General features: G+C 61.9%; 1 protein-coding gene across 1 annotated transcript; it reads right to left on the bottom strand.

The window, feature by feature from the left end:
* Positions 1 to 1,325: 1,325 nt before the first annotated feature.
* Positions 1,326 to 13,031, bottom strand: UBE2I (ubiquitin conjugating enzyme E2 I). Its single transcript, XM_070362071.1, has 7 exons — positions 12,894 to 13,031; positions 8,426 to 8,501; positions 8,182 to 8,265; positions 7,316 to 7,388; positions 3,892 to 4,001; positions 3,724 to 3,803; positions 1,326 to 1,922 (listed from the first exon to the last, which is right to left on the bottom strand). The coding sequence occupies exons 2-7, from the start codon at positions 8,489 to 8,491 to the stop codon at positions 1,859 to 1,861; spliced, it is 477 nt and encodes a 158-aa protein (XP_070218172.1). The 5' UTR covers positions 8,492 to 8,501; positions 12,894 to 13,031; the 3' UTR covers positions 1,326 to 1,858.
* Positions 13,032 to 13,079: the final 48 nt, after the last annotated feature.

Here is a 13,079-nt window from a genome sequence, read left to right on the forward strand (position 1 = left end):
CTGACACCTGCGGGTCGCTGCGCCTCTGACGCTGGAGGCCGAGGGAGGAGGGACCAGCCAGCCTGGCTCCTTGGGGCAGGGCGGCAGGAAAGGACTCCAGCAGGCGGCGGGTATCGGAAACATTTTAATCAGAGGATTTTAGATTCACCCCACAGTTCCTTACACGTCATGAGGCACCTCATGCTGGGGACACGCTCTTCCCTTACAGTAGAGACAGGGTGGTCGCATTTCATAGTTCTTGTTACAAGATTCACATCTTTGTTAAGCCAAGAACTGTGGCACAAAAGGACATTTCATTAGCCAAAGTCACGACGATTTACTAGAAATACTGATTACCTTAGAATGCTTTAAGTAGAAAATAGATTGAATTTCCACACATGGTAACCATATACACGGGTAACTATTACGAAGAATAGTTCAGTCATTACAAAATAAGATGTTCTGCGAGAAGTTACAGATACACAGCCTGTGGACCCCCAAAGGCCCTCTGTGCCTACCTATCCTCCGTGTCAGCAGCTCATGCGAGTCCAGCCCGACGAGAGGGCGAGCCACATGGGCCTTGGAGCCGCGGCCCCCAGCTTTCAACACAATCCTGTCGCTAGGTGGTGGGTCCCCAAGTGGAGCTTGGCCCCGCCTGGCTTCCTGACGGGTCGGGGTGATCAGTCCTCCTCAGGCCCTCAGCCTGTGGGCGGAGCCACAGGCACCGGTCCGCCAGTGAGGGTGAGGGTTCGAAGTGTGGGAGGGCAGCCGGACCCTGGGCCTCTGCAGTTCCAGGGTGCAGGACCCGGGCCAAAGCCCGCCTGCCTCGTCCTGTCTCCATCTTCGGGACCCCTGAGTGGGGCGGAGCCTCCGGAGGAGCGGCCTCAGGTGCAGATGCATCCGCAACAGGGAGGTGCCTGTGGGGCAGCGGCCTGCAGCGAGGCCTGCCCGCCTGCGCTCGCGGGGCAGGGGCGGGGGTGGGGGTGGGGGGGTTGTGTGTGGGGTGTGTGGGGGCTCCGCTCACCACGCAGGCCTCACTGCAGTCTGGGCCCCATCGCCCGGCCCGGCAGCCCTCAGCCACACGTCGGCCCTGGGGGTGAGCCGCCTGGACCATGGTCTTCCCGCCTGCCTGGCCTGGGTCAGCGTCTCCTGCTCCTGACGCCTGGGCCTGCGAGCTTGACAAGCCTCTGGATGCCAGTTCCGGCCTGACCAGACCTGACCCTCCGGCGCCCGCAGCCCCGAGCCCAGAGTGGCGGGGAGAGAACGCCTGCCACTGTTAACAGAGGACGGGGCCGGGGGCACATGGAGGCCACCTCCTCACTTTTAATGATGATAATGCAACAAAAACCTTTATATAAACAGTTTATTTACTCTAAACAGCAACACAGACAAACGCCATATAAACACAAAGGAAGTGATGCGGAAACGCGACGCTGGCTGGCTGGGGCTCTGGGGCTCTGGGGCTCTGGGGGCGGGCGGCTCTGCTTTCCGGCGTCGTGCGGCCAGCGGGAGGCTAAGTGCAGCTCTGGGCGGCGTGGAGCATGCCTGCGTCCGCGAGCGAAGGGAACGCGCTCCTCGGGACTCATCCAAGTATAAAAGTTTATAATTTTACAGCAGTTGAAATACTGACATCAATATTAAAATAAAAGCAAGTTTTACATAACAATCAAAAATACAAAAGACTGAAGGAAGAGACCCTGTATGAAAAACTGGGCGATTCAGCGAGTCGAGACTGTACCAGTGGCGGAAATGGAAAATGGCGCCCGCCCACCCTCCCCAGGTGACCAGTAATTGTAGAGCAACGTTAGATTTGCAAAAATGTTGTAAACAAGTTCTTGCCAAACCAATCCCTTCCTTTTACGATGCCACAGGTCGCTGCTTATGAGGGAGCAAACTTCTTGGCTTGTGCTCGAACCCTTTTCTCGTATTCCACTCTGTTTTGGCTGAGGAGGTCAAAAGAGAGACATGTTAGAAGGTGCAGCTGCTGCCCGAGCTGTACGGGGAGCCTGCGGCAGCCCGCGCGCTCACTGGTCAGCAGGAGCAACAGCTCCTCTGTCTCTGAGGCAGCCTCCACCACCCTGGTCAGTGGAGGAGACAGAGCGTCTGCACACCTGCCTCAAAACCAGACAAGCCCCGGGGGTCTGCCCCTGGCTCTCAGCGCTGCCCGTGGGAAGCTTACAGCTGGGGGCTCCAGGGTGAGAACCGCTATTGATGAAAGGGGCGCTGTGCCCCAGGGGGGAGACGACACTTACAACTGAGGCTCATCAGGGACGCGCACACAGGTGTGTGAAAGAAAGGAAGCCAGGGTCCCCCAAGCTGTGCTCACAACAAGCGTGGCCCCTCAGCGTGCCGACCCCAGCCTGAGGCCCAGTGGTCACCTCCAGCCAGGCGTGGGGTGGCAGAAGCTGCCCTGCTGAGCCCTGGCACCCTGCCTGCAGCCTCCCTAGGGAACGGCTGCAGCACCCGCAGAGGGAGAGCTCGAGCTGCCCTGCAAGCCGGGAACGAGGCAGAGGAACCAGAGCCTGCAGCAGACTGACTGCACCCCAGGGGACGTGGGCGTGTGGGCCAGCACCAGCCACACCACTGGGGAGACCTCGGGCGCGGATGCTGCGGAGTGGTGTCCCCACAGCACCCGGCCACACACCACCACCAACACAGAAACCCAGGAAAACCGGCCTGAGGCACTGCTCCCCAAGCTCACGGGTACAGGAGACTCCCTGACTTCGTGGGCCATGCTCCTGTTGCAGGGCTCAGCTCGGGTGCATACCTGCTGGCCTTACCTACTAAGGCTGCAGAACTGAGCACCCAGCACCCAGCTTGGGGTCAGGCAGAAGTCAGTGTACAACCAACCTGGCAGTGAGAACGTGCTCGCTAGAACCACGAGTGATGCTCCCAATGGGGACCCAAGGAGGCAGGGGGACTGAAGGCTGGAGGTGAGTGGGCTGGGGGCTCAGGGACTGGACCTCTGCCCTGCCGGGGGTGGGCACCATGCTGCCCTTGGCCAGTACTGGGCCTCCACCCGGGGACCTGAGCCGTTCTGGGGAAGCAACTTGGTGCTTCTCTCAGGGAACTCAGGCAGCTGGGGTGCTGGCCACTCAGCGGGGCCTGAGGACAGCCGCAGTCTTGGCTTCACCACCTCCCCATGCTCTCTAGGAAGGACAGGCCCTGGGTGCCAAGCCATCACGGCACTGGGGCTCCCTTCCCCCAGTCCCGAGGGAAGGGTGGGGCTGGGGTGCCGGGGCCCCCAGCCTGGCTAAACGCCCTGCCCAGGCCAGCCTGGGAAGAACCAGAGCACCAGGTGTAACGGGTGCTTCCCGACTCCATCACCCCAGCCTCCTCCCTCAGTGCCGACCCTGGACACAGGCCCTGAGGGACACACAGCAAACGGCTGGGCGTGAAGCAGACACCTGGCTTCGTACCCTACTGCTGCCCCCGCCCCCTGGAGAGGCACCAAGCCCGGGCGGGACAGGGAAGAGGGGCTGGGAGACCCGGGGGCCGCAGCAAGGCCAAGGCAGGAGGCTGGCGTCCCTGGTTGAGTGGGCCGCTGGTCACCCCTCCTCCAGGGCCCACACCCAGAGGAACGTTCCCACTGAGCCGGATCAGGGCTCAGACACAAAGCGGTCAGCCCCCGACCTCCGCCTCCTGACACCCCATCACCCGCTCTCCCGCCCGCCAGGGGCGGCCTAGACTGGCCTTCAGGGAGGCCAAGGAGAGGGTGCAGCGAGCGAGCGGGTCACTACTGACCAGTAGATCGTGTAGGCCTCTGCTTGAGCTGGGTCTTGGATATTTGGTTCGTTTAGAAGTTCCTGTATTCCTAATAAGATCTGCATGAGAGAGAACAGAGTGGTGGGAAGGGCAGGCTCTCCGGCCGCGGGCTGGGCTCCACTGGGGAGGGTGGGCATGGGCGCGTACCTGCTTGATGGTGATGGCTGGCCGCCAGTCCTTGTCCTCCTCCAGGATGGACAGGCACACTGTGCCTGAGGGGTACACGTTTGGGTGGAACAGCGGCGGTTCAAACTTGCCTGGAGCACAGGGAGGGAGATGTTTCTGTAGGCAGGTGTCCCTCTGCCCAGGGCCTGCCACTCCCCTGGCACCCCTCCCCCACACCAAGCGGGAAAACAAACTGGCCTCAGGGGGAGGCGGCAGGGGGAGCGAGCAGGCCGAGCAGACAGGCCCAGAGGGCAGGCCCCGAGGTGGCAGGGGGCTGGGGGGTGTGTGTGTGTGTGATCAGAGTACCGTGCCCTGAACGGGACCCCTGCCCTACGGCCTCCCAGTGGCCTGGCTCAGGAAGAAGGCAAGGAAACCCTGCAGCGGGAGACGGGGGGCCTGGGGGGCACCGGGCAGAAACGCAGGGGCCCTTCCCCACCAGTGGCCATTTTCAGATTCATCCTGCTTCACAACCAGAGGCTTTTAGGATCACAGGCTCTTTCTTCAAAAACAAAAAACACAGTTCACCTTCTTTAAGGAAAAATATAAACATACAAAACTTGAAACTATAAAAACAGCAGGAAAAGCCTGCCACCCTGAGCCCCACCGCAGACCTTTCACTCATCTGCTGCTTTGGCCAGTTTTTCTCACCTGGACCCTTTCCCCTCTGTCTAAACGCGTCATACCCAGAAGAGGGCAGCAAGCACAGCAGCGTGGTTGATGAATTACCAAACAGCTTTGACAAATCTGCCCCGGCCCGGGGCTCCGGCTCTGCCCGGGGCTCAGCCCACCCCACTAACCACGCAGGCCTCGCTGGCAGGCCTGGGCGCTGGCCTACAAACCCCAGGGCACAGCTCAGCCACTACGAATGGAGCCACAAGGCCTTCTCAGCATGAAACCACCACTTGAGCAGATGCTGCTGGTTCGCATGGCGGCTGCAACAATTCACACTGCCAGCGGGTCTTCAGGCTCCCAGGCTTCACGACCGTGCCAGCCCAGTGGTGCCTGCCACCCACGGTGCCGACGTGCGGCCCGCCACGCCTGGTCAGGGCTGCCCCTCTGGGCAGCTCTTCTTCCATCTCTGGCACGGTGTTCTTGCTGACTTGCAGACGCTCTTTATACACACACACGCAGGACACAGGCCCGCTGTCAGGCATTTGTGCCCCACTTCGAGTCTGTCTCTTTGCTCCTTTAATTTTACTTTTTGGTAGATGTTGCTTCCCATCTTTAACTGAATCTTGCTTCTTGTGCAGGAAGACGCTGGCCCAGCACCAGCACCCTGAGCCCCGCCATGACCTTACCCCGCCTCATGGGCGCGGCTGACCCCAACTGAACACAGTCAGCGCCTCCTGTCTCCGGCACGTGCGGGCCCTTCTTTCCTCTGCGCAGACCGTCCTCTGCCCGCTGTGCAGACTCGAGGGCTGCCCCAGGTCTCCCTGGCCTTCTGCTGGGCACAAGTGCACTGGGCCCCTCCTCAGGGAGCGCCAGTCCAGGGACAGGCGTCGCGTGCGGCCTCAGGAGGCCCGCCGAGCGCTCTCCAGGGAGCATTCAGGGCTGCCGGGTTGCCCCCCGCAGCGTCCACGAGGAGCTGGGTGCCCTCCTGGGCCGCCGGCCAGTTGGAGAGCCTCTTCCGCGAAGGGCCGTCCGAGCTGATGGCCGCTTGCTTCTCCTCACCAGCGTGCAGGGGCTCCGATGAACGTGGGGAAAGAACCGACGACAGACACATCTTTCTCTCCTCCTCACGCGTACTGCCCCGGGGGAGGGCACGGTCCTGACTCCAGGGCTGCCCAGCTCACTTTCCCCCTGGTATTTCCAGTTAAGGGCTCTGGTCCGCCAACATGAGGGAGGCCATCTCCCCAGCAGTTCCTCTCCCTCTGGGCGCCAGGATCCCCAGGAGCACCCGTCCCTCTTCTCCCACCCCCGCCCCCCGACCAATCGCACACGGCTGGCCTTCCTGGCCTCTGCTCCTCAGGCCTGCCTGACGAGCCTCAGCCTGGGCCTCAGGACCCCCCTGGTCCCAGCCAGAGTGCCAAGGACGTGACTATTCTCAGCACTTGCCTCCCCTGCGTCTCAGCCAGGGCGACAGCTTACAGAAGTCTGCCTAATCACACTGGACTTGCAAGCAGAGCTGAGAGCAGGCGCGGACACCCGCGGCCCCCTGAACCGCGCACGCACTCGTCCTGCCAGGGCTGGAGGCGGCCGGGATCCTTGCTGAGACGTCTTTATTTTAGCCACACTGCAGGGCTTGTGGGATCTTAGTCCCCCAACCAGGGATTGAACCCCTGCCTGCAGTGGTGAAAGCGTGGAGTCCTAACCACTGGACTGCCAGGGAATTCCCTTTAAAATTATTTTCTGTTTTTTTCCCCCAGCAGTGAGGCCTTACATCTGTTGGATTTACCCCGCTATATTTGATGTACGTAGTATACTTTAGAAGATGCCATCTCTTGTAATCACATGAAAACAGACTTTTGTGAATTGCTCTTTCATTCAGCAGCCTTAGACTTGGAGAGATACTGGTTGTAGGCTTGTCCTCCAATTCCACTGGGGTTTCCTCTTCCTCTCTGGCTGGATCAGCTTGGAATTCCAATTCAGGGTGGGACAGATAAAGAAAGCTGCTACAATTTATCTCATTTCTTAAAGATGTTCTTTAAGGTAGTAACTTTGTGGCAAAAAAATTGAAACAGCAAAGAACAACGCAAATGAAGTCAATCTCCCTCCCAGGGGCTGACTATCCTTTCAGAAATTCTTCCAGTCCTGCCTTTGTAACAGACAACACTCCTGAACCACCAAGCACCAGAGTGAACGCCGACACAGTCTTGCCCCACGCGCTGGGTATGAGCTAATGCGCTCAACGAACCAGCCACAGCATTTGCTGATTTCCAGCTGCCAAGAGGAGAGGCCTGGCCCTGCCTGAGCCCTGCGGACCTGCTTGTGGAAGTCTGCCTCAGCACCACCTCAGACGCAGCCGGGCCGGCTCCTCCCGCGCCTTCTCTGGAGGCGCCAGTGCACCACCCACGCAGGGGCGACACACAGCACCACCAGGTACAAAATCCCAACAGGCGACAAAACCCGAAGCGGGGGAGGCTCCAGACTGCAGCCCTTACGCACACCTGCCTCCCTCCAGGGCTGGAAGCTGGTGGCAGCTGGTCCCTGCTGGGCACCAAGGGTCCAGGGGCCCCAGGGATGAGTCGGGTTCTGAGATCTCAGCCTGTTCCATGCACTCCCGCCACTGGGGTGGAAACAGACTCACGCCCACCGCCCACCTCAGGGAGCAGAGGCTCTAGTGGAGCCGCCGGGAGCAGATGGGAACACGAGCTCGGCTCCCCGGGCCCAGGCTCTCCAGGGGGACCTGGACCACCCGCTGAACACCGTGGGAGCGGCTGACTCCTGAGGACCTCGTCCTACTTACATTTTGGTGGTGAGGATGGGTAATCGTCTTTGAACAGCATCCGTAGTTTAAACAAGCCTCCTTCCCATGGGGTCTGTTGGGCAATGAAACTGATCAGGAGTGCTGGTGGCCAGGCCCAAGAGGGGCAAGGGGCCTTCCCCAGAGCACCCCCAGGAGGAGGACCCCAAGGCAGCTCCCCGGGACTCCTGGGGCCTCTACGGCCCCAAGGGGACATGGAAAGGGCCTTCCCTGGAGGAGTACGTGGCCCTGGACCCGCACCAGCAGGTGTGGTGAGGACTCAGGGAGGGGGCTCCCTGGGAGGGACATTCTGCGAAGCCGTCCCCAGACACCCTGTGGGCCCAGGCAGCCTCCCAGCTCTACGGCGCAGCCCCACTGCCAGCGTCCACTCCTGCTGCAGCTTCGTGCCAACCAGGAGGGGTGCAGGGACGAAGCCCTGTCACCACCCGGGCACCTCAGGGGTCTCTTCCTTCCGCCCCTGAAGCCCACAAAAGCTTCCAACGTGCCAGTTCCAGTGTACCCAGTGGCGCCGTGGCGCCAAGTGAAGGACACCAGGCCGACAAGGCCATCCCAGGTGGCAGAGGTCGCTTCTGCGTCTAAGGATCTGCCAGGGTCTGAGACCCAAAAGCCCCTCCGCCCTGGCCTTGGGAGCACCGCTTCAGCCTCAGCACGTCCGTTCCACTCCACCCCTCAAGGGCTCCCCCTGCTCCCGGACGTGGGGCCCCACGGTGCACTCCCCACCTGCTGCAGCCCAGCTCCTTTCTGAAGTAAGGCTGCCCGGGGGGCACGTGTCACTCTAACCTTGTCCCCTGGCCAGGGGACGGGACCAGGGCCGGCCTGGGTCCTTCTGAAGGGGTGGCCCCTCTTACCCCCTTCTTCCCAGGAATGGCACACTCCCAATTCATGAGGTTCATCGTGCCGTCAGGGTTCTTTGTTGGGACGGCCACGAAACCCTGCAAGGGAAGAGCATCAGCATATCGGCACCGGGCAGTGGGCCTGCCCCAGGACCAGCCCTCCAGCACAGCCCAGGCCAAGCAAGGACCCACAGGGAGCAGGCATTCCAGTCAGGGGATGCCGTCACCCTGCCACATGCAGAAATAAAGCTTTCCTTACAAACGGGTGGTCTTTTCTCCAAGCTTTCCTCTCCTGGGCGAGTCTGCTGAGGGCGATCCCCGACATGTTCGCGTCCCTGGAAGAGCCGGGCAGAATGTGTGATGAGCAAAGGTAGCTGCAGGCCCTCCGCCCCTCACCCCGCACCTGGCCCAGCCTGAGACTTGATTCCGAGGAGCAAGCAAACGAAGGGTCCCAGTGGCCTCACAGGCTCTCTGGGCATGCTTCCGCCTGGGGTGTGCATGGGGGTCGTGCTCCCTGGGGCGCCCCCCGCGCCCAGTAGCAGCCCTGCCATCTTTGTCCTGCAACCCTGGCTGGAGTGACAGGGACCCCGATATCACTAGGAGGGGCAGGAGCAAGACGGGGACATCCAGAGGGCCGGCCTGAGACCTAGGGGGCAGTCACTAAGCAGAGGGACATGAGGGTGCTGCCAGAATCCATGCCTGGGCCCAGCCAGGAGGGGAGCCTGTGTTCTGGAAGGCGGCCCCGGGCAGAGAGCAGCTCAATCACAGGAGGGGCAGGGGCCACACAAGCCCAGCCTCCAGCAAACCCCACCACCAGGCCGTCCACAGCCCCGCCACTTCCTCACCTGACACCCCACCCAAGGACCCGCCGCCACGCCGCCTGTCCCCTGGACTTTGGGGAAGTCAGCAAAAGGCTCAGTGGGCCCTGTAGCCAGGCTGCTGGGGCCCCCGGGCACTTCTGAATGCCCTCCCCCTACCACCTCTGGACCCCAGACCTTCAAGGCTGGGCCATCAGCACACAGATCCATTGCCTGACGCTGTTGGGTCACGTCCCAGGGCAGCTGATCCCGCACGCCGACCAGACCAGGAACGGGCCCAGGTCAGAACCCCACTGCCCCCGCCACCCTTCCGCCCACAGGAACCCGGCCCCAGAGGCCACAGAACCTGCTGGGCCACACAGAACCTAGTGTGTTCACTGGTCTTCAAGTCCATGGCAACACTGGAGAGTACCACGAATCAAGTACCTCCACAAGCACGACTTTAACCATACTGAGGGGAGGGTCTCCGAGCTGGGCACATCCGCCGGGTGGCCGGCTCACCCCACCTCGCGCCTCTGGCAGGGGAGAGGCCCAGCACCTGGAGTGTCCTAGGACAACAAGCCGTGCCTTCCACAGCCACAAAACAAACTTCCGCTGAAGACAGGACAAGAAACCGGCCATGCCTCCCAGTGGTGCTGGCCCTGCCCCAGAGCAGGGGACCAAGCCCAGCTCAGAGCTGAGAAGGAAAGACCCAGAAAGTAACCTGCCCACTGGGGGAGAAGCCTCAAGTCAAACCCAGGGGTAGAAGGGCCACTTCTCACCGAGGCCTCTGGCCCACCATCACTTGGCTCAAGCTGACCCCCAACTTCTCCAGCAAGCCAAATGGCGACCTTGTCCCAGCACCGGCTGCTGGTGGCCACTCTGGTGTGCCCACGTCTGTGCAGGGGAGCGGGGTCAGGTCAGCAGGTCGACAGTAGAGCCCGGCCCTGGGCGGCTGCTTGTTCCCAGACCCAATGGCCTCAAGGAGCCAGAACTCTGCAGGGGTCTGGCTCTTGGACCACTCCCCAATAAGTAAGCATATGGGAGGTGGAACTGGGATTGCCATCACAGCCTCACCCAGGATCCCAGGGTCCAGGAAGTGGGGTGATTTACTGCAGACACCAGACAACTGGGTGCCGTGAGTTGTCCAGAAACACGGAGACTTGGTCAACACAAGGAAAAGCGAGCGTCGAGACTCTAGCTCCCACGCAGGAGGCCCGGCTCTGACCACCGAGGACACTCCCCAAGGCTCTAACCCTGCCCAACCTCAAGTTCCAAGCAAGAAGGCCTTAATCCCAAATAAGCCCGGACCCCAAACAGAATTTCTCTTTGCCACCCGCAACCCTCCAGTCCTGGCCCGCCCACCTCCTCCTCATCCATGGACCTGACGGACAGGACCCCATCTGGGGTCTCCTTCCCTACACATACACACCCATCTTGTATTTTCATTCATTCATGCGATGTAAGTTGAAGACCACAAGCGCAGCGGCCCGAAGGCTGACATGGGTATACTGGTGCCCCTGGGTTCTAGTGGTGGTTGGCTGGCCACCTGGGCACTGCCTGCAGCACTGGGCTATCCAGAAACAGGACAGAGGGGGAGGTGGTGGAGTCACTTCCCTCAGGCGGGGAGCCAGCAGAGCAGAGGGGAGCGCCGGCCAGCTTTCGTCTTTAAGGTCCTCTCTGGTTAAGACATGAGGGCAGTAATCCTGAAGCCTGAAACCCTTCACTTCACACGACCCTTCTAAACAGAACTCGCCCCCCGCACATCCCCAGGGCCGATGGGAACACCTCTCCCTCCCCCAGTGGGGGCTTAGGGAGGTGCAGGATGTCCTACACGAGCCCCTCACGGGCCAAGGCAGAGCACAGGGCACCGGCTGCGGCCACCTCTAAACTGTCCCACACAGAAGCTCAGCGGCAGAGACAAGCAGCCTGGCTCCCCGTGCACTGCGAGGTTCCTGTTGAGTCTGCGCTCAGCAAGGCGTCAAGACTGGTTCCTGGAACCTGGGCGGCACACGGGTTCTGGAATGGGCAAGCTGGCACTCCAGGGCTCTGGAGCGGCAGGGCTGGGCCAGGATGTAGAGAAGGCCGGTGGGGTGATCCTGAGTGCCGCATGCCTGCTGACCGCATGCCAGGACCCCGCCACAGGCCAGCTCTTCTGCTGACAAGGAACAAAGCCGCCTCAGCAGACCCTGTCGGGGTGCCAGCTGTGATTGTCTCAGGTGCAAAAAGTAACAGGGGAGGGGGGGTGTCCCACAAGAGCTGCTGCAACCCCGTCCTTGGGGGTGACAACCAAACCGGGCACCAGATAGATGCTGCAGGCAGAGCAGAGTCACAGGCGCATACCTGCACCAGCCCAGAGAGAGGCTGGCCTCTCGCTCCCCAGGAGAAAGCAGCCAATTTGCTACATTTTAATTACAACACGGAACCACTCCTTCAGCATCCCACTTAGAATCGAATCAGCTTTTCCCAACTGACAGGGAGGCACTTAAGGAGCTGTTAAGTGTGAGGAGAGTCCTCAGAGCAGCAAAATCACTGAGAGGAAAAGATCGGATATCCATGACCTGCTAGAGACAGCCTGAAGCACAGGATCCGAGTCTGGGGCAGACCCTTGAAGTCTGCAGCCACCCTTCTCCAGCATGGGCTGTGCTTGAACCCACGCTTCTCAGATCACGCTCTGTGAAGCCACTTACTGGCTGCAGGTGAGGGCCAGCGGCTTCCCTCTCCCACCTCAACCTTCTCACGGGTAAAATGGGCGATAGCACTGTGAGCCCAGGGGTCAGCCCAGGGGTCGGCCCAGGATAAAACCGATGAAGGCTCACGGCCCTTGGTGGGCTTTCCCACCCAACCGTAAACTCGCCAGGAGAAGGAAGGCACTGGCTTCACCTGCGCTCAGGAGACCCTCCAGCCCAGGTGCACTTCCCTGGTCTTTCCTGACACGCCTCCCAGGACGCCCGGCTGTTTCCAAAGCAAGCCCGGCTGTTTCCAAAGCAAGCCCGGCACCCCCAGCCAGACTCACGTGCAGCACGATGCAGAATTCACCCCTAACCCACCCAAAAGCAAGTCAGGACAAACATGGGATCCTTCTTCCCCTGCTGCTCGGTAGGTTCTCCGTCCAAAGGCAGGGTTTCCTTGGGAGCAAGAAACACAGAGGACCACGGGCTTAAGAGCAGACCAACGAAAGCCAACTCCGCAAACAGAGGAGTAACTCTGCGAAAGGAGCTTGTTTTCAAACCGTACAAACCAAACCAGCTACTTCTATGATTCAAGGACAGCTGCTGGCCGTTACCATCAGCCCAGCTAATCATTCCCTCGCCTTCCTCTTACTCGCGAAAACTACCAGCTCCAGCCTCCGTGCAATTGGTATAAAGCGGTCTTGGGACGAGACCTCCCCGTCAAGGGAAGCGCGAACACTCGGTGGGTCCCCCCAACGGCGGGCGGAGCTCAGAGGCGCAAGAGCTCTGGCTTGTTTTCGTTTCCAGGCATCACACGCCACCCCCAAACGCGCCGGCGCTCCTGCAGCGCGCGGCTTTGCACTCTTTGTGCTGCGCGTCCTCTCCCAGGCTGGAACGCGCCACAGGTTCGCGCGCAGACCGTGACCCCGGAAACGCTCCGCCTGAGCGGAGGGCTCGGCGCTCCTGTCAGCGCGGCCCGAGCGGAGCGCGCCGTCGGTCGCCCCGGACGCGACTCGCCCCGAGCGCGCGCCCGGGGGAGAGGACGCCCCCACCTCGCGGGCCGAGGCCGTGGTGGGCCGGCGGCCGGGCCGCCCGAGGGGAGCCCGGCGGGCTGGCCCCCGCCGCGGCGTCAGCAGCCCGGGGCGGGCCGGTCCCCGGGAACGGGCCGGGCCGCGCGCGGAGGGTGCCTGCCCGGCCGGGCCCGCCGGCAGCGGAGGCTCGGGCCCCCGCGACCCGGCGCCCGCCCCGCGGCGCTCACCTCGGGCGGCCCGGCCCGGCGAGCGAGGCGTACTAGGCGGCGGCGGCGACGGCGGCGGCGTCTGCGTTCCCTTTGTCTCGGGACTTCCCTCCCGAGCCCGCTCCGCGCGCAGCCCGAGCGCTCGAGGACCCCGGAGCGGGCGGGGCGGGGCGGGGCCTGCGGGGCCTGCCCGCCGCGCGCCTGCCT

The sequence above is a fragment of the Bos mutus genome, chromosome 25, assembly GCF_027580195.1.
Source record: "Bos mutus isolate GX-2022 chromosome 25, NWIPB_WYAK_1.1, whole genome shotgun sequence".
Lineage (NCBI taxonomy): Eukaryota > Metazoa > Chordata > Mammalia > Artiodactyla > Bovidae > Bos > Bos mutus.